At 34.7% G+C, this 20,692-nt stretch overlaps 1 protein-coding gene across 2 annotated transcripts in view; it reads left to right on the forward strand.

Annotated features, from left to right (window-relative positions):
• LOC145668092 (angiotensin-converting enzyme-like) overlaps positions 1–20,692 on the forward strand; it is a 326,884-nt gene that overhangs the window by 182,216 nt on the left and 123,976 nt on the right. For both annotated transcript variants that reach the window (XM_081735610.1, XM_081735609.1), the window contains exons 3-5: positions 4,743–4,901; positions 9,101–9,245; positions 13,455–13,598. In XM_081735610.1, coding sequence (XP_081591736.1) covers positions 4,743–4,901; positions 9,101–9,245; positions 13,455–13,598 — 448 coding nt within the window. The remainder of the gene's footprint in view (positions 1–4,742; positions 4,902–9,100; positions 9,246–13,454; positions 13,599–20,692) is intronic.

The following is a 20,692-nucleotide window of genomic DNA, read 5'->3' on the forward strand; positions in this document are numbered from 1 at the left end:
GGAACTTAATCACCTTCGCACCACCACGCTCCAGAATGGATACTGAATGGGAGATATAAATATGGCCCTGAAAAGGACCAGAACGAAGGATACTGACAACAAGAACAAAAGCACAGAAGAAGCTATGAATCAAGAACAGAAGAACACAATCTGCCTCTCATACATCGGCCGGCAACACTTCTAGAAAGCTCGGCAGACTATTCGCCAGGTACAACACTAGGACAATACACAAATCTCAAACGAAAATAAAAAATACTACGTCCAATCAAAGACGATCTGGGTCTCCGAACTCCTGGAGCTTACCGCATTCCATGTGAATGTGGTAAGTCATATATTGGACAAACAGGGCGAACCATTGAAACCAGATGCAAAGAACGCAACAGTTACATCAGACTAAACTAAGCAGAAAATCTTAAATGGAAGATCAATCTGAAAACGACCATTAGGAAGACGTAGGCGCAAATGGGAAGACAATATTAAGATGGATCTCGTAGTAATAGAAATACAAAGTAGAAACTGGATCCAATTGGCTAGGATAGAAGTCAGTGGAGAGCTTTCATGAACGCGACATTGAACCTCCGGGTTCCACAGGCCATAGAGTTAGTTTATTAATTAGTTAGGTACATCTTCCACAGCCGCATTGTCCTCTAGCACAGATGACGACGAAGATACACTGGAGATGGCCGAAAATGATGCTGATTTTGTTCAATCATCACCTTGCAGAAGCAGGAGAGGAACGACACATTTCATTACAGATAAGTTATTGGCAGCCCTCGATAAGTGCAGAATTAGTGATACGGATGCCGTTAAGTGATAATAGCAAGGCGTTTATAAGGTAAAGTCATCTATAAGGCGTTTAAGGAAAGAATTTAGGAAGATAAAGGCCCAGGACATTCAGAACCAATTTCATTTAAACAATATGATCTCTCTCATTGTGCACTGGAATACTAAACTTTTTCCTAAAGCAAGTGCGCAAGTAAATGTAGAGAGATTACCAATCGCAGTGTCATTTGGTGGGAAAACACAACTTCTTTGTGTTTCGAAACTGGACAGTGGTAGGGTAAACATCAAGCGTAGGCAGTGTTCAATATATTAAATAAATGTGGCGTCACAGAAAAAGTGAAAGGGTTATGTTGTGACACAAAGGCCTCCAACACTGGACGTGTTTAAGACGCCTGTGTTCAGCTAGAACAACTTATCGGACGAGAGCTGATTTACTTACTTTGTCGAAGGCACATTTACGAATTGGTGTTAAGGAGTATGTTTGATACGAAGTTTCAATTGCCAACATCAGGTCCGGACGTGCATTTATTAAAGTTCAAAGAACAATGGCAACATTTGACTTGAAAAAATATGAGCTTGGATTGAAGCACAGTTTTGTGCAGTCTTGTGTTCAGAGTACTCTTACAATGTGCTTCACTTTACTTCCAGTACTCTCAAACAGCAACAATGTAGGGATGATTACAAAGAATTCTTGGAGCTCTTCATAATATTCCTGGAGGGTAGATTACCGAATGGACATAATTTCCATCATCCAGATGTCTTGCATCATGTAAGATGTATGTCCAAAGCTCTCTACAGTTTGAAGATATTCATGTTCCGAAAACAGTTCCTTCTTTCAAGTGTTAAGGAGAAATTCCTACGAGACGTGTATTCCTTGTTAACCTGTACATGGAACCTTGCAATGCAGCAATGCACCATACACCACTATACAATGATTTTCAATTTTTAAAGAAATTGAGGAAATATCCGGATCAAGCCATCTCCCAGACTTCACTGCACAAGTTTTGTTGCCAGCTTTGGTACCTGTCACCCGAAATCATTGGCATTTCTATATTTGATAAGCGTGTACCAAACGAAACCAGAGTTCACATAGTGAAAGCAATGAAGTCATGTAATATATCCGAAGAAGCTTGTCCTACGCTTGGGTGGTATTGATACAGTAATTACCAAGAGTCAATTCGTTACTCTCCATACAGTGAATTTGTTTACAAGGTTCCAACTTTCAAATGGCTTCTTGGAAATCGACCATGATGTCTGGAAAACAAACGATGGCAATAAGGAATCATTTGATCCGATTTCAAACCTTTTTGTGATCAATGATAATGCCGAGCGTGGTGTCAACTTAATTCAGGAATATAGTAATGTATTGATGAAAGATGAAAGTCAAAAGCTGTACTTGTTACAAGTGGTGAGTGACTACCGTCCACAATATCTAGAGTAACAAATAGGGTTGACATAATTTTTTGATCCAAAATACGGACAAACATTAAAATGACGGTCCATCCAAGATACGGTGCCCAAACACAGAATAAAAATTTGGAATTTCTTACCTAAAAGTCACCTTTCTAGATTATCACACAATTGTTTACTGTAATACTTAAAACACTATTGAAAAGTAATATGTTTTATATTTTTTCATTAACACAAACATAATAAATCATGTCATTATATTACGTATATTAAAAACCAAAATAACCCTGGAATGCAAAAATGAGACACTTTTTAAAAAACATAACCTACTTTATTAATAGTTAGTAAAATATGTTATATGATGAAAACACATTTCTTTTCGCCAGATATTTTAGCGATTCCCGACTCGGAAATTTTCAGAAAGCCCCAAAAACTGTCAAATACGGACATTTTCCTATTTCATGCTTTGCACGATACGGACACGGACACGGACCCAAAAATACACAGTCCGTACGAAATACGGACGTATGGCAACCCTGGTAACAAAGCAAGTGTAATGAATATTTAAGCTCCATTATTACTACTTCTGCTGACATAACTTGTCTATTGTTTGCATGTTTTTATGCTGTTTTCAATGATGTACTCTGATTCATGTGCAGCGACATTAATATTTACATGTAGATGCAATATAACGAATACAGTCTAAAGTAAGTAAAATAGTCACCTTGGGACACCATTTATTGTTAACCAATTTGCGTTAAAATTTGAACATAAACATGACATCATAAAAGAAACAATCCTAGGAGGTGAGACTAGCGCGATCTGAAAATTGATATTTATGGACCTATATATATATATATATACCCTCCTCCAAGTTGCAGCGCCAAAGTGAAATGATTAAAACTATTCCAGGCCCGAACCTCATCCATGTTAGAAATGTGATCGAGATCGGTTGGATAGTTGAAGAGTTATTAAGTCACAAACATAATCACTTTCATTTTTACATTATTTATATATGTAGATAGATTGAGGAAGGAAAAAATACTGAAATTATCAACTTTCACTCTGAGACTGTTTGTCGATACGTTTGACAATACGGTCATTTGAGACATTTCGACACGTTAAGAAACAACTCGACACTACTCTGAAAGTTGCGATAATTTTATTATGCAAAAATGATAATAGTTGACAATAATCTTTGCCCTATCTAAAAAACACAAAATCTTGCCCGTGAATGCAGTACTTGCAAATGCAAGAACACATAAATTGTAATGGTGCGGAAAAGTAAATTTCGAAAGTCTTGCGGAAGAACTCGACACTTACTATGGGAGGTTTCAACATCATCTAAGCAATTAAATTCTTAATATCTTTGAAAACAGTGTCCTTTACAATAAACATAAAACGCAATGAAATACTAGATGTAAGGTTTCTACTATCTACATATGACTTATTTGTAAACTTTGCTGCAATTCATTACAACTAACTTGAAATCCAATAACACTGAAACAATGTAGGCTCGTTAAAAACAAACTTTGGTTTCAATCTCTTTTGCAACATATTGCTTTCAATATTTCACTACGCATAATAATGAATAGCCAAAAATCACAATTAACAAAATCATTTTCAGAATCCATATGCGAAGAATTCAACAGAGGCTGATTTCTTCCAACTGAAACTGGCTTTCTCATAGTCTTCTTTCACAACATTTTGCCAGGTTTCCTACAAACAAAATTGCCGAAAGATAAGTTGAAATTGTTTTTCAAACTGCAGAAGAAAGATACATTAAGGATTGATAATTTTGAGTACTGTGTAGTGGGAGCATTATAGGCTTTCTTCAGTATATCAGGATCTTTGACACAGTACTGTGCTAATCTAAAACCAAAGGTACTTTTTTTTACCATTGGGCTTATAATGGACTAAATGACCCAGAAGCTGACAAATCGTGTTTATTATGTAACCTAAACCTATGATGTATACACTAAGATGAACCAGACGGTAATCCTTTTGTCTGATGATTTTCCTTATAACAAAGGAACTACATGTCAAAATCTCCCTACAATTACTGTTCATTTATCCCCTAAATGCATTGATGAACAAAAGCTGGCACGAGTGGTCACTGTAACAAGCAATGTGTGTCATCCTGACACATATGCATACAGAGGGTATACTCTATCATAATACCAAACCTTTGCCTCCTTTCATCAACATATATTACTGCTATAACTTGACTTACTGAAACTTATAACGTGGATATTTTTTCTTAAAGCTTTATGTACCTATTTTAGAGGCTTCTGCTTTCTTTGCAACACGCAAAATTAACTTCTCTGCATATGCAACTTGTTACTGAGAACCGACACTAACTTTCCATGTACTAAATGTTTCTTGTCGCGTGCGTGTATGACCACTAGATATAGCTTATAGCTTTACCAGATCTTAAAAATGTCGAGATCTCCTGAGTGTGAGATCTCCCTAAATGACCCTATATAGTTGACTATAGAATTAGATTATTAAATACGATCTATATTAAACGATATTAATTTTCTTTTCAGCTCGAAGAACAGTTGATGTTCGCGAAATTTCATAAAGTATCCTGGAAGCGTGCAACGAGCTTCGCATGGAAGTCATTTCTTGATCCTCTTGTAAAGAGGCAATTTAAAATCCTTGCTGTCCTCGAGAGGGCAGCTCTACCAGACGAAAAATTGAATGAGGTAAGTAAATGTATTATCCTCACGAAACAAATCATATTAAAGAAGAACCTATTTTATTTTAGCATAGATATAATTTAACAATAAAACTCACCATTAGAGGGTAACTAAAGAAGACTAAAGAAATACAGTGATACACTGGAATTCGACCGTTCTAGAATCTTGTTCGAGTTTCAAAACAATTCTTCTTCTTTAAAATAATATTAAATGGTCCATTTCTGGGTCAAAGAACTAGGATTTTCAGAGTAATTTCAACAGTAAATACACTGGATCTGAAGATAAAATACTTTCTTAACAATAACAACAATAACATTTGAATAAAAATGTAAATTAGTCAAATTAAAATTACGAAATCTGTATTTCCCTTAAAAAGGGTCTGTGATTGCACATGTGAAATCTAGAAGAGGAGATAAAACTATTATTTGATAATATCAGGCAACTGCGTTTCTGGGTGAAACTATATTGGGTGACTTTTGCTCGTCGAGGAGTTTCATCGTCTCAGCTTTCGCCCTTAATGATTTTTTTTTTATCCATAATCATTCCCCTAAAGTCATGACTCAGAATCTAAAAGTGAAGATATACTTGGATGTAATTGAATCCGAAACAGAAACAACAAAGTGAGAATTTACATTTTCTTAATTTTCAACCGAAACAAATTAAAACTTCATAATAGTTAGAAAAAAATAATGAATATGTTATATTTTTAAAGAGGCACATATTTTAGATGCTATATTTAAGATAAAAGAAAACTAATGATTTATTACTCCGGTTGGTAATACGCAGTTTATTCTGTTGTTTGTATGGCATTCTTACTTGGTTTGCTAATTAAAGATGAGCATAATTTGCGATTTATTTTCATACTTCTGAATGTTGTCAAATGAATGCCAGTAAATATGTTTAAGTCTTGTTTGGTTTCTTTCTTCCGTGATTGCGAATGTAGTCGTTAGGTGTGCTACATTGTATCTGTACACGCGTATGTATGAGTTTGTAGTAGGACTACAATGGCATTTCGTCGATTGTGCACTCATGACCAAAATGATTGTCGCATATCTATAACTGTTCTCTTGTAAGAGTATATTTGATAATGATTTTGCAGGGTACTTTTAATACTGATACTATGTGTATAATCGGGAATTGTATATTTGTCGTAAATTTCATAGGAAAAGAATTCTAAATACGAAAATTAGAATGAGTAAAACAAAATGTTGCTAAATGGACAAGAATGTTTTATTGTTCTTATTTACTGCTCTTTTGACATGAAATTTGCCAAATACATGTCTTTGCCGATTATACACATACTAACATTATAAGAAATATTTATAGAAATATTTATACACACACACACACACATATATATATATATATATATATATATATATATATATATATATATATATATATATATATATATATATATATATTTATAGACATATGACAATAATTTTGGACATGAGTGTACATTAACAAATTGTTTCTGTTGGAATATTAAGATTATATATAAGCAGGCCTCAAAAACTCCCGGTTGCTGCGTCGCGATGGCGACGGGAAATATGACTTTGGCATTTTCATAATTTACGGCCAAAACATTTGGACCAATGTGTCAATAAGAATATTTTTTGAACATTGGTTGTAACTATAACTGAATTGTACCTATGTAGATACGACTGTAGTTCAAAAATGCTAATAGAATGGAGTATAACGTTTAGTGTACAGATGGGAGAAGTAACTTGAATAATAGTACTACAAAATTTATATAAATAGTTGGTGTAGCGTGAAACACATAACATATACAGATTACTATGTAATATCGTATGTAAGATAGAAAAGGAAGTTAAAGATTGAGGAATATATGCCACGAAAGTAACTAACTCACGAACTAAGATACAGGTTACAGCATGTTACCCGTACATCTATCAACGGTCTTCACCTAACCTCTTCATCTTTTCACATACGATTTTTTTTGTTTTGATACTGCCCTCCTTTGTCTCCTCCCTCTCTTTCTTGATACTATATTATCTAGCATATCCTTTAGATGCCGACAGCCCAGAAATCTAAATCCTAATCTTATTGATCTTCCTTTCAGATTCTGCAACAAGCACCATAATATCTAGAAATCTTATACATCTAATAATTCTACCTCCTACCGAAATGTTGTCTTTGTTCTAGGTAGATATTAAATAATGTTGACGAGAGACGACATCTTGTCGAACTCACCTTCCAATTGCACTCTCCTCTATCATTTCCTCCTCTATTCTAACATTTACTTGTTCATTCATATATAAATTTCTTATGAGACTTCGATCTTTCTATTCCAACCTAACCTTTAAAACTCAACAAACAATTCCTAGTTCATCCGGTCAAAAGTTTTTTGTAGATTAATAAACACAACACATACCTCTTTCCCTTTTTCTATAAACCTTTTTCTCTGATTAGCCCTAATGAGCCAGTTACGTCTCTTGTGCTCTTACCCCTCCTAAACGCGAACTGTTCCTCCTCAACTTCTTTATTTGTTCTTCCATACTACTTTTTGTTCAGTATTCGAAGCATGATGTTTGCTGCGTGCGATATAAAAAGTTCTTTAGTTCTCACATTTCTCTGGATTCGATTTCTTAGCTAATACTGTACTACGATGATCATCTTTAGGAAATCTTTTTCCCACTCTCCTGTTTCACACATTTCCTTGTAAAGTCGGAACAGTTCTTTCTTACCGTTGTCCTCCATATTCTTAATGAATTCGATTAGTTTATTAACAATTCCGGTTGCCTATCCAGACCTAATCTCGGATATACCCTTTTCTAACTCATTCTGAAAAATAGCTATTAAAACCCTTTATCATCCTCGCTTACTTCATTTTCTACTTCAACATCTAGACTACGTGATCTATCCCTACTCTCATACAAGTCCTCAACATGTTCTTTTCATCTTCCTAAGACTTCACTTCTCTCGCTGTCTACTTTCCCATTCTTATTTTCTACTACCATCGTAGTCCCTTCATTTAAGGTTACCGTATTCTCAAATGCGTACGACAGGAGAATGTTGAACAATTTATTTTCGCGGCATATATACCTCATCTTTAACTTCTTTTTCTGTCTTATGGGGCGTTTACACTTAGTCGATTTAGTCGCACGACTAAATCGACTCGCTGCATTTGCCACTAAATCGAAGCAACTAGGCTGAATCAGATTGATGGAGTGTTCAATTATTTCAACCACAGAAAATAGAACGTCTTTTAATTCAGTTGCCAGTCGATTAGTCGCCTTCGATCAACAAGCGATTAAGTTGAAGTCCCGTTTACGCGGTCGATTAAGTTGAAAGTGACGTCAATTCAACTGAATCGAACGCAAATCGACTAAGTGTAAACGCCCCATTACATACGATACTACATAGTAATCTGTGTATGTTAAGTGTTTCAAGTTACACAAACTATTTATATCAATTTTGTAGTGCTATTATTCAAGTTACTTCTCCCGTCTGAATACTAAACATTTAACCCCATTCTATCAGCATTTTTGAACTACCGTAGTATCTATAATTCAGGTACAGTTATAGCAAATGTTCGAAAAATTTTGTTCTGACATAGACACCAGTTGCGCAAACAAAGTGTAAATTTAATAATACAAATCTTATTTGACACAGTGATTTTACATGTTTTGGCCGTAAATTAGCAAAATGCCAGAGTCGTATTTCCGGTCACCACGGCGACGTAGCAACAGGGAAGTTTTGAAGCCTTGTTATAATCTTAATATTCCAACACAAGCATTTTGTTAATGCACAATCGACAAAATGCCATTGTATTCCTACTACAAATTCCAGATTAAATAGTATACTGAATCATACTAGGGAGGAGAGTGAAACTCAGTGTAAGTACAGAACAAGCAAAACAATTACTTATTATTTTATTCTGTTTCTTGGATATTCGATGAACTTGAAAATACAAAGTAGCAATCTCGTGTTATACCTAGTCTCCAGAGCAATTTTTTATTTAAAAAATGAACATAAAATGTTTTGAAAATCTGGACCTCGAATTTGAAAATACACTTCTTGTGGGTAACACTAGGCAAAAGCTTTTTGAGATCTCTGGCAACACTAATCAAAAGCTGTACGGAAATATAGAAAGATAATATATTTTGTTTTCATATAACAATTATTGTATGATTAGACAGAGTAATATCGTTTCTAATATTTACTTTTTTTGTTTTCAGTTGCAGCAACTCATTGCAGAGATGAAGGACATATATTCGAAAGGAAAAATTTGTCCTTATAATCGACTAGAAGCCGAAGGCGATAGTAGTCTCTCAGCGTTCATTTCAGAGCTAAGAGCAGATTGTTACCAAACCTTAGAACCAGGTAAATTAAATGTTTAGTAGTTCTCATATACCTTGTTAACAGCTCAACAATTGGGATATGTTATAAGAATTAACAGAACGCACCAGAAATATTTTGATGGAAGTGTTACGGAAGATTCAAAGGATCTCACTAGACACTATGAATCAATTGGTGATAGATATGGGCGGAAATGAAAATGACACAGGGAATTGTAGTTAAAAGGAAGTCGAATAGAGAGATATTTTTCACCGACAATATTCAGTATTTACGTAGTGAGGCAAAAATGAAACAAAAAACTTTAGTTCGGAAAAGGACAGCAGAAGCCACATTAAACGTTGATTAAAGATTGTAGGCCAGGAGTTTTACTAGACTGTAACATGAACATCATGGCGGTCATCTTGAATCTGGATTGGTAATATTAAAAGAGAAGGAACTCACATTGATTAAGGGTAAGATTTAATAAGAAATGTGGTGGTGAGGTTAGTTTAATGCAAGTTATTTTGATAAGGAGATAATGCTATTTGAAAGTAACATTAACTTTCTCACACATGTACTCACAATGTCATTCTGCCAGATCAAAATCTTGCCTTGTTAGCAAATTATCGTAAACCTGGAGAATCAAATGTACTGTAATGTTATCACAGTCAAGAATTATTCTTGGTGAAAATAACGAACGTTTCGGATTTTAATCAAATACACCAAACCCTTTAGGTTGAATTTATACAAGTTCAAAGGTTTATGATGAAATAAGTAAACAAAATCTTCTGTTGGAGCACTGAACCTTCCAAAACTACTGACAGAACAAGGATACAAAGTATGGTGACATATGGGATCTGGAACACACAAAGTATGTGTCCCATTTTCATTTATGTAGTTCTTTATATAAATAAAAAGCTTGATTAATAATACGAACTCATATGACAAGTAGTGAGTAATTAATCTTATTTTCTGAAGTACTTGATAGTTAGATCTGTGATCTGAAACTTACTTCACCTGTTTGCGTTTTCCACATACTCTCGTAATGTGGAAGATTCAGGGAGTTAACTTCTTAAAAAAGTGCATACTCATTAAACTTAAAAGTTATAGCTGTAAGTTTGCGTTGTAGTTCTAGTTAGGAGGAAATTTATTAAAGAAGTTCTTATAATAAGATTTCCATTTTGTCCATCTACACATTGATAGCTATTTGAGGCGCCTAGTATCAAAATCCACCAGATCAATTTCGCTTAGTTTCGAGTAATCTCGCAAAAGTACATGAAGCTCCATATGCACGCGTACAAAGTTCCATATTTGAACTAGTTTTTTAGTATGAAATATTAAGCTTTTAAACAAAATTCTTTTTCCATGGAATTCCTTTAGATCAAACATATAACAAGCGATATATAATTCAATTTTGATTTTTAAAAAATGGATTTGGTGGCTTTTGATACTAGGCGCCTCATTTCTCTAATACTCATGAAACCTATGAATGAAATTACTTTTAGTAGTTTCGAGGAATAAGAAAGACATCTACAATGAATATAGTTACCAAGGTTGAACGTCAACTTCCAACATAACACTGACTATATTGGGTAGTTTGGATTCAATTTCTAGTGAGAGCTCATGGCACTCGGATTCCTCATTAAGATGTAAGCCCACGTTTCATAACATTCGGTATTAAAGAGGGACAGAAACTTCAAACTAACCAACTTTCCAACTTTCCAACATTGAATGACCGAGTGACCACGAATGCCCTCAATTGACTTCTGTTCTTACTTGTTGAGAGCATACTGTTTGCTAACACAACGTGATTGAAATTTACTTCAGCTGAAAGGAAAAATTTACAAAACTCGTTCCTGATAATGGCCAGGTAATTCTTGCTCTAGCAAATTTTCACTACAAGAAGTGATACTAAAGAAGTGATAATAAACATTCCTCGATACAAACATTATAGCAAGTATCCGTTTTTAATTCAAAAATACTTTTTGATTTGTATTCATATTACAAATTACATTTTTAAGATGTATAATTAATAACATCATGGGCTATTGAGTATTATTATTATTATTATTATTATTATTATTATTATTATTATTATTATTATTATTATTATTATTATTATTATTCGATTTTTATAGTGGTACCAGGAGCATACCACGTTCTCAACGGATCTGTCATAAAAGAAGAGAATTGAAAGAACAGAAAGAAAATAAACTTTCGTCAAATATTGTTCATAAAAGATTAAACTACTCAAATAAATTTAACAATAGGTTGCTACGTTTGAAATGTCCGATCCAGGTGCGCCATTTCCGAAGGTCAAATATTGAAAATTACAATACCTATTAGTCAAAATAGTTGCACTTTTGTCATTGCTTGGCCGATTGGATTGTACGTGGCGAAAGAGGAAGTTCTTGAGTCTACGATGGTAAGAAATCCCCCAATCATCAAGGAGTGTCTTCCCTTCCAAGAAGTGATGGAAATGCCAGAAGAAGAGGTAGTCAGTGGAAGATATATCGGGGGAACATGGTGGGTGATTAAGGGTTTAGTACTGCAACTCACGGAGAGCTTCCAACGTTCTTTGCGCGATAGCATTGTCGTTTAACATGAAGACACTACGTCTGTTGACCATTGTTGAATGATTGCAGACAAGTTTGAGTCTCTTTTTCATGAAGTTTATCACTGTGATGACTTGCATTGATGCTTTCACCCCGCCTGAGAAAGACATGATGAATCACTCAAAACATAGCAACAACACCATCTGCGAGTAGAGAGGTGGTTTAGGAAGCCGTCCTGGACGTTGGTCACAGTCCAACATTGTCCATTTTTCGTCCGATGCAGTAAACAATATCCGGTTATTCCTTATTCTCAGAGAACTACACGCCTCCAGATACACTTGAACATTTTTGCTGAGCTCATGTGACATCCTTTTTTACCTTAACGATTACACGGAGTAATCAAACGACAGTCACGGTATGGTGTGAGCTCATTCTCTTCTGTGTAATCAACATATACGTAGGAAGTGATCAATATGACCATAAATGTGATCTTTAATGGGGTCGATTCTAGCAATAAGATTTAGAGTGCTACTACTTAGAGAACGAATCAAACTTCAGAAAATAGTAAGATGATGCACAAAATATTTGAAAAAGTGGCCAAACTCAGAAAATGGCTAGAAATGGCTAAAAGCAAAAAGCATATGACTAGAAAAGTCACTAATGGCCTTTTTGAAAATCTATGGCTAGCCAGGTTCTCAAAATGACTATATCTAGGCACAAAATGTCTAAATTGGCCAGCACATTCGTGTCCACCACACGTCTGTTTAGTATATCTACTTGCAACGATGCAGCAAAGGTGTTCAGAGCTGAATACTGCCGCAAGGTGTCACTACTATCCATTGATAGCAAGCAAAAAAGTTACGTTTTGTGATTGCTATTGTTATAGGTAAAAGGGAATACTAGTGACAGAAAGCTTTTAGTAAGAGGGAAACAAATGCCTGAAACACAAATGGGGCATTCAACATTCATGTTTTTGTACTGTTTTTTAGTTCTGAATTGTGAGCACGGAGTTTGGATCGAGGATTAAATGGTTTATAGAATTAGTCTGCGAGCTGTGATAGTAAGCAGCGAGTTCTGATTGATGATAGGCATAGGCGTACGCAACAGGGTTTCTGGGTTTAACCCCCTTCCTCTGAGCATGATATTATGGAAAAATAAACATTTCCTATATTAAGGTATATAAGGTGCTCCCATAAAATAAACGAACTTTTACAAAAACAGGTAACTATTTTTAAAATGTTACCATAGTATGCCAAAACTGGGAAGACTTCTGTTAAGCTTCCTATACTGCCAGTTCAAATCAGTTTGATGCAGTTTGACCTGGATAGGCCTGCGACAGATCAATGGGGAGAGCCTAAACCAGAGTAGGATTCTGCCTAAATTACTATATATACGCAACAGAAGTTACACGCACAATCATCATTATTATCTATTTATCTAACTTCTACAACATTTCAGCACCTACTATTGTTGTTACAATTTCGTATTCGTATTTAAAGCTGGAATAGTTGAAAAAAGATTTACGCCATTAAATTATTTTAAGATCTGTATCTGAAGATCCTGAAGTTCCGTGACAATTTCATACCTATATATTGTAAAATAACCCTTGTAATGTTGAAAAAACTATTAACCCTGCTGATCTGCTGTAAATCGTAAAACCATTGAAGCATTTTAATTTATTTCTTATTTTTTATTTCAGAACTCACTCGAACGCTAGCATTTTCTCGTGATTATGACGAGCAGCTTCACGTGTGGAAAGCGTGGCGTGACACGGTTGGACGTCCGATGAGGCCCAAATTTCTTAGATACGTTCAACTGGCCAACGAGGCAGCCAGACTTAACGGTAAGTTCTTAGTTTTCCTTTATTACCTATTTTTAAAAATGATGTAGACTGGAACCCAATCCTTTCTCAAGACACCTTATACGTATTCAAACAATGATCTTTGTAGGAGTGGACTAGTTCAATGAAAGATGTAGTAGGAAACGTTCGAAGGTTTCGCTTCGATTCCGTGTATATACGACTCCAAAAGTGCATTATCACCTGCAATTGTCCTTTTCCTGCAATAGTAGGACACCCAAATCTCGATCGTTGGATTGGTTGAGAATTCGAACAGCGTTGGACCAAACCTCAATTTTGTTACAAATATAACACTGTAGCAAACTGGGAATAAGAAAATAAAATAAATTGTTAAGAATGACGGTTTTATTCTTGAGAGGAAAACGGATGACACAAAAAGTTACAAAATGATCTTTCTTAAGCAGTTGAAATAAGATCAATGGTAAGAAATAGATATCAGTGGAAAGCAGTTTCTTTCCTTTTTCAAAAAACTCGTAAAAAAGAAAATGGGTTACATAATGTAAAGGTTTAATATAAATGCCTAACAGCACAACGAACATCCACAGAAACGGACAGAGAGACAAACACAGACTAAGGGACACCACTTGCGGGCCTTCCACGCAAGATAGAGAGACGGGACCCTACTTGTAAACCCAACTGTAATAATAATAATAATAATAATAATAATAATAATAATAATAATAATAATAATAATAATAATAATAATAATAAAAATATTATTATTATTATTATTATTATTATTATTATTATTATTATTATTATTATTATTAAAAACTCGTTTCCTTTCCAATCGCTGATTCTGGCTAAGAGTATGTCTGCATAAAGGGGTTATGTGTGCAGTTTTTGTCAATGAGTGGTCTCAAATGCCAAATGGGATGGAAATCTCCGAGAGAGAGGAACAAAAAAACTTTCTTACGTTAAATTCTAGGTCAAAGTTCGAAGCACTTGTGTTTGATAGGTGCTTTTTTCTTTCTTGTTTTTTCGAAGGAAAAAGTTTTGGCTTCTAAGAAATTACAGTATATAATATTAAAAATTTGCAAGTGGATTTATTTACATTGCTGTTTGAGGTAATAAAAAATGTTATTTGTGGTAATAACACTTGTTTTCTTTCGTCATGCATCGCAAGTCGTAGGGGCCCCCTATGACAAGATCCCTCAAGATCAATATCGAAAATTTAGGATATGGATATATCGATGTTGATATATTTGCGATATCGAATGTTGTCGTGTCAATATCGATATCGACGATATCAATATATCGATGCATCGCACAGGCCTTGATCCGAGAAATGATGCTTGACATATACTGGTATCTCTATATGTTCTTGCATTCTGTACCCAAGGTTAAGGGGAAAGGGCGTGAACCCGAACAAACATTTTAAGCCAAAAAATTGTTAAAATAAAAGTAGTTATACTTCCTCCTTATTTATCTTTTAATTCTATTTCTGATTGCCGTCAGAAATCAGCGACAATACACATAATTTACATAGTATAGCAATATACTCTATAATTTTTCATAACTAAGTAAATCGGAAGATGAAATTCTTGTCTACAAAATAATCATAAATTATTGTCTCCATTTTTATCAGTAACTTTGACACAGACTCAGAACTACAAGATTAACAGAACTAGAAACGAGAAATTTAATTCCTTTTTCTCTCACACTAAAAGACGTCTGCATTTTGCTGAGATTATTATTTTTTTTAAATATAGTATAAGTACCCTATCCCTGGCTAATTCTATCTAACAGGGTTTCGAGGTAATCGGTACCGGAAAGTGTAAAGTTTGTCGACTCTCAGATCTCGACAGTTTGTTAAAAGAGATTTCACAGTTCATGTTATTTCTTCGTAACAAAAACACTTCTGATTGATTATATTCTTGGTGATGGTGAACTTGTACATTCCGCATAAAAAGGCGACAGCTAACACCTTGCAGCTAGGCCATCCAATATATACCTTCTTGCCTAATGAGTTTTTGTACTTAAGGAACCAGCCTTACATTCACCAATAACTATTGACATAATTTATATTGATTAGCAGTAGTGTTGCTACGAGACGAGATGAGACTTCAGGCTGTCTCGTCTCATCTCGTGCAAAGCATGTCTCGTCTCGAAAAAATGTGCTCGTCCTCACTCGTCTCTCGTCTCGAGAGGTTCTGTCCCGTCTTGTCTCGTCTCGTCTCGTTTTGTCTCGTCTCGTCTAGTTTTGTCTCGTCTTGTCTCGTAAAGAATATAGCAGCGTACCATGGTAACGAAAGTAAAATGTACCAGGCTGCACCATGCTAATCAAGATACAACTAAGTTACAAGTATTACCCAGAACACACAAGACAAGAAATGTCACGGTAGCTACACCGTGAAGCCTTTACCTCTGGTGTATGTGGTAGTCGGTTCGATCTCAGTTCGTGCCATGTGAGCTTTGTAGTGGACAAACATTGAGTGTGTGTGGGGACCGCGGTGGCTCAGTGGTAGAGCGTTCACCTCTGGTGCTTGGGGTCTCGGGTTCGATCCAAGCCCGCCAAGTGAACTTTGTGGTGGACAAACACCGTGTGCGTGGGTTTTCTCGGGGTTCTACCGTTTCCTCCCACTTTCTTCATTCCACCATTTCATTCATTACTCATCATCACTGTCTCCTTTAGCCTAACCGGCATAAGCGTGGGACGTAAAACTCAAAGATTTCATTTCATTTCATTTTTCGAATGTGTGTGTTTTCTCGAAGTTGTCTAGTATCCTACCACTTTCTTCATTCCACTAATTTTCCCATCATCATCTATTCGGCCAAAGTTTCCTAAAGGTCTTAAAAAGAAATTCAAATAAGCTCACAAGGCAAGGACAAATAGTTTACAAGATAATATATCTATGCTGTTAGTTGTCTCAGGCTTCTCGACCCTAGCTTCTTCTTTTTTTTTTTACATTCTGAAACATTGAAATTTGTTTCACCAGTTTCAATACACGAATATACAGTAAATTGCTCATAGGTACGTCGAAGATGAAGACACTAACTTCAAATAATGTTTAACGACAAGCAAAGATCGATGTAAAGGTTTCACCATCCCCGACACTATCGTATACTATCAGCCCACTTGCTTTATAGTGTCTGTATATATATATATATATATATATATATATATATATATATATATATATATATATATATATATATATATATTAGGGATGGCCAAAATTTTCCGGAATCCGGAATCGGAAAATTTACTTTCTGGAATTCGGAAAAATTCCGGATTTCGGAAAAAATCCGGAATTCAGAAAAATTCCGACATTCGGAAAAATCCGGAATTTAGAAAAAAATCGGAATTTTTCCGAAATCCGGAATTTTTCCGATTTTGCTTTCCGGATTCCGGAAAGTAAAAATTCTGGAATTGGCTATCCCTAACTAGTAGCTGTTAAAAGAAAAACTCAATAATGAATATATATACTTTATTAGTTTCTTGTAGTTGGATATGTCTTTATCACTTACGTAGACAATTGCTACTGCAGTTATTTACTGCTTTATGAGGAAGGTCTTATTTTCACACACAAAACAGTCGCCGGTATGTCTCAACCATTATCGCGTTCCCACCTGCAGCTGCTCCAAAGCACTGCAAACTACTTTTTAACCAGACGAAAGGCAGTGAAGGAAAAGAAATCTCAACAAATATTCTAACAACATTCGCTTATTGTCAACATACCTATGTACAGTAAATACAAATTTATAATTTTTGACTTTACGAAGTATACAATGTAATTGTTCAATAATTAATATAAGCAGGCATTCATTAATTTATATTAATATAATAATTAATAAAACTAATAAGCGGGTGATTGATGACTTAGTGGTAGAGTTTTCATCTATTGTATTCTAACCCAGGACATGTGGGTTTTGAATGGCTAATTTTGTGTTCGAAAATTTTCCCGGCGGTACTCTTGATTCCCTTTCTTATATTTGTTCCATCATCACTCATTAACGAGTTTAGTTTATCAAAACTCTATAGCCATATATTCATTCTGTCCGTCAGTGAAACAAAGTCTCAAGAACTATCTGATGGATTACCATCAATTTTGGCCATGATGTACAGAGTCAATAGTTAAGAATCGAGTTCCCTGATGAATGTAATATTCAAACCGGAAGCGGTACAAATCAACCATTTCCGGTTGTAACGTTAATCATTATATAGTAAATATGGTAATAGATAGTGAGAAGCGGTTTCCAGTAATCGACATATAAACATTCATGTAGATAGAATGTTACCCAATTTGTGCATCTGCTGAAAATAACGAGCTTAGGTATTTAGAGAGCATTTTCCGCCTTAGAAAATATGTGCTTGGTATAGAATGTAGTGAATTAGCTGAGTCAGGCACGTAGCTATAATATGGTAATAGGAACGGGGGGTCTGTCACGAAATACTGTGGTTATTTACCAGGGGCTCAACCATTCTAAACTATTTTATTGGCAACATATATTGGTTCGTTTAGCCAAGATTTCTAATGGGGAGATGATATGAAATACTGTGGTTACACACCAGAGGCTCGATCACTCTAAATATTTTACTGACAACTAGTGATGTGAGGAGGAAAATTTTCCATTTCGGAAAATTTTCCGCTATATTTTTCAGGAAAATTTTCCGTTCTAAAAAAATGTCAGTAATCAAGTAACAATTCCTCAGCAATCATAAAATTGGTTGAATTCATGTACAGAAATGTAAAAAAGTGAAAGATCGTTTAAAGAATCTGAAAATTTTCATGTCTCAGACAATTTTCAGTGCTATGTAGGAACAAGTTAAACAATTGTTCATGAATCGAAATATTTTCTGTCTTATATGGAAGAATTGAAGAACTTTTTATGAGTCGGAAAATTTTCATCATTTTGAAGCAAAAGGTAAAACAACTTTTTCTGAATCGGAAAGTTTTATTGCTCTGTAGAAACAAGTGAAAGGAATTTTCATAGATCGGAAAATTTTCATCACTGTGTAGAAACAAGTGGAAAAAACTTTTCATAAGCCGGACAATTTTGGATATTATGTATAGTGATGTTAGGTGGAAAATTTTCCACTATATTTAACTGCACATTCAGCTACAAAAGTGAATTTCTGTAGAGGACATTTAGTCAGCAACAAATTATATTTTTCCAATTAGTTTTCGGGAACCGGAAAATTTTCTAATATTTCAAATTGGGAAATAAACTTTTGCACAGTGTTTCTCTCTCTCTCTTCATCTGCGAGCCCTTTCGTTGCTAAGCAGTTAGCATACGCGCCTTTGGCATGGAAGACCTGGCTTCGATTTCCAGCGGGAGCTCATGGAGTTCGGATTTCACGTTAATCAGTTGGTCCCGTCTTATATAGTCTCGCTGCTGAAAGGGACGTTAAACTCAAAATCAACTCAATTCAACTCTTCTGTGTGTGTGTATGCAAAGTGCAGAGAACATGAGTTCGTAGAGTACAAATATCCAATTCTATTATTTAAAATTTCAATTTATTAAAAGTCATGAATGTTTTCCGATTCATAAAAACATACTCCACTTATTCCTACATCGTTGTTTAGCCGTAGAATTTATTGGTAATAAGTATTGTCTTACATAGTTTCATGAAGTGAAAATCTAACCATTCATTTCAAGAATGTTTCAAAAACTTCAATGAGTTCTTCCCTCAGAATCCACCTTTGATCTTACAATATTAAATTTCGTCAGTTTAATACGGATAAGTCGGTTTTCTCATAGCTTTACTACTTTTATAGATTTACATTCTGCAACATTTATAAATAAGTAGATATAATAAAGAGAGAGAGAGAGAGAAACACTATGTAAATTTTTACTTCACAACTTGAAATATTAGAAAATTTTCTGATTCCAGAAATCTAATTGGAAAATTATAATTTTTTGCTGTGTAATTTTCCTCTACAGGAATCGAATTTTATAGCTGAATGTGCAGTTAAATATAGTGGAAAATTTTCCACCTAACATCACTATACATAATATCCAAAACTGTCCGGATTATGAAAAGTGTTTTCACTTGTTTCTACAACGTGATGAAAATTTTCCGATTCATGAAAATTCCTTACATTTGTTTCTACAGGGCAATAAAACTTTCCGATTCACAAAAAGTTGTTTTACTTTTTGCTTCAAAATTATGAAAATTTTCCGACTCATAAAAAGTTCTTTTCAATTTTTCCATATAAGACACAAAATATTTCGATTTATGAAACATTGTTTAACTTGTTCCTACATAATACTGAAAATTGTCTGAGGCATGAAAATTTTCAGATTCTTTAAACGATCTTTCCCTTTTTAACTTTTTTATACATAAATTCAATCAATTGTATGAATACTGAGGAATTGTTACTTGGTCGCTGATATTTAAGAACGGAAAATTTTCCGGAATAATATGGAAGAAAATTTTTCATATCACATCGCGGCTGAACAACGATGCAGGAATAAGTGGAGTATGTTGTTATGTATTGGAAAATTTTCCGTTTCAACATTTTCCGGAAAATTGTCATCAGTGTACAGGACAGACAATTCTTCGATTCATACAAAATTGTTTCACTTGTTCCTACATAGTACTGCAAATTGTCTGAGCCATGAAAATTTTCAGATTCTTTAAACAATCTTTCACTTTTTTACATTTCTATACATGAATTTAATCAATTTATGAATACTGAGGAATTGTTACTTGATCACATATTTGTTAAGAACGGAAAATTTACCGGAAAAGTATAGAAGAAAATTTTCCACTTCACATCACGGCTATACAACGATGTAGGAATAAGTGGAGTATGTTTTTATGAATCGGAAAATTTTCATCACTGCTGACAACATACCCATATTGATTGGTTAGGACAATAAAATGAGGATTTATTAGTAAGTATTTTAATAAGAAGCTATGAAGAAATCTCGAGTAAAAGAATATAAAAAAGTATTGAAAAAGATATAGTCTTCCGAGGTCATTCGAACGGTGTCGAGAATTTTGCGTCTGGGAAATTTGCGCCCTACCTCAAGAACAGGGAAAATTGCACCTGCGATGTACGTACCTCCACCGGGAAATTTGAGCCCTGCGAAATAAAAGAACCTATTGGAGCTTACGCATTTGCTCG

This window comes from Thermobia domestica, chromosome 13, assembly GCF_964235325.1.
Source record: "Thermobia domestica chromosome 13, izTheDome1.hap1.1, whole genome shotgun sequence".
Taxonomy (NCBI): domain Eukaryota; kingdom Metazoa; phylum Arthropoda; class Insecta; order Zygentoma; family Lepismatidae; genus Thermobia; species Thermobia domestica.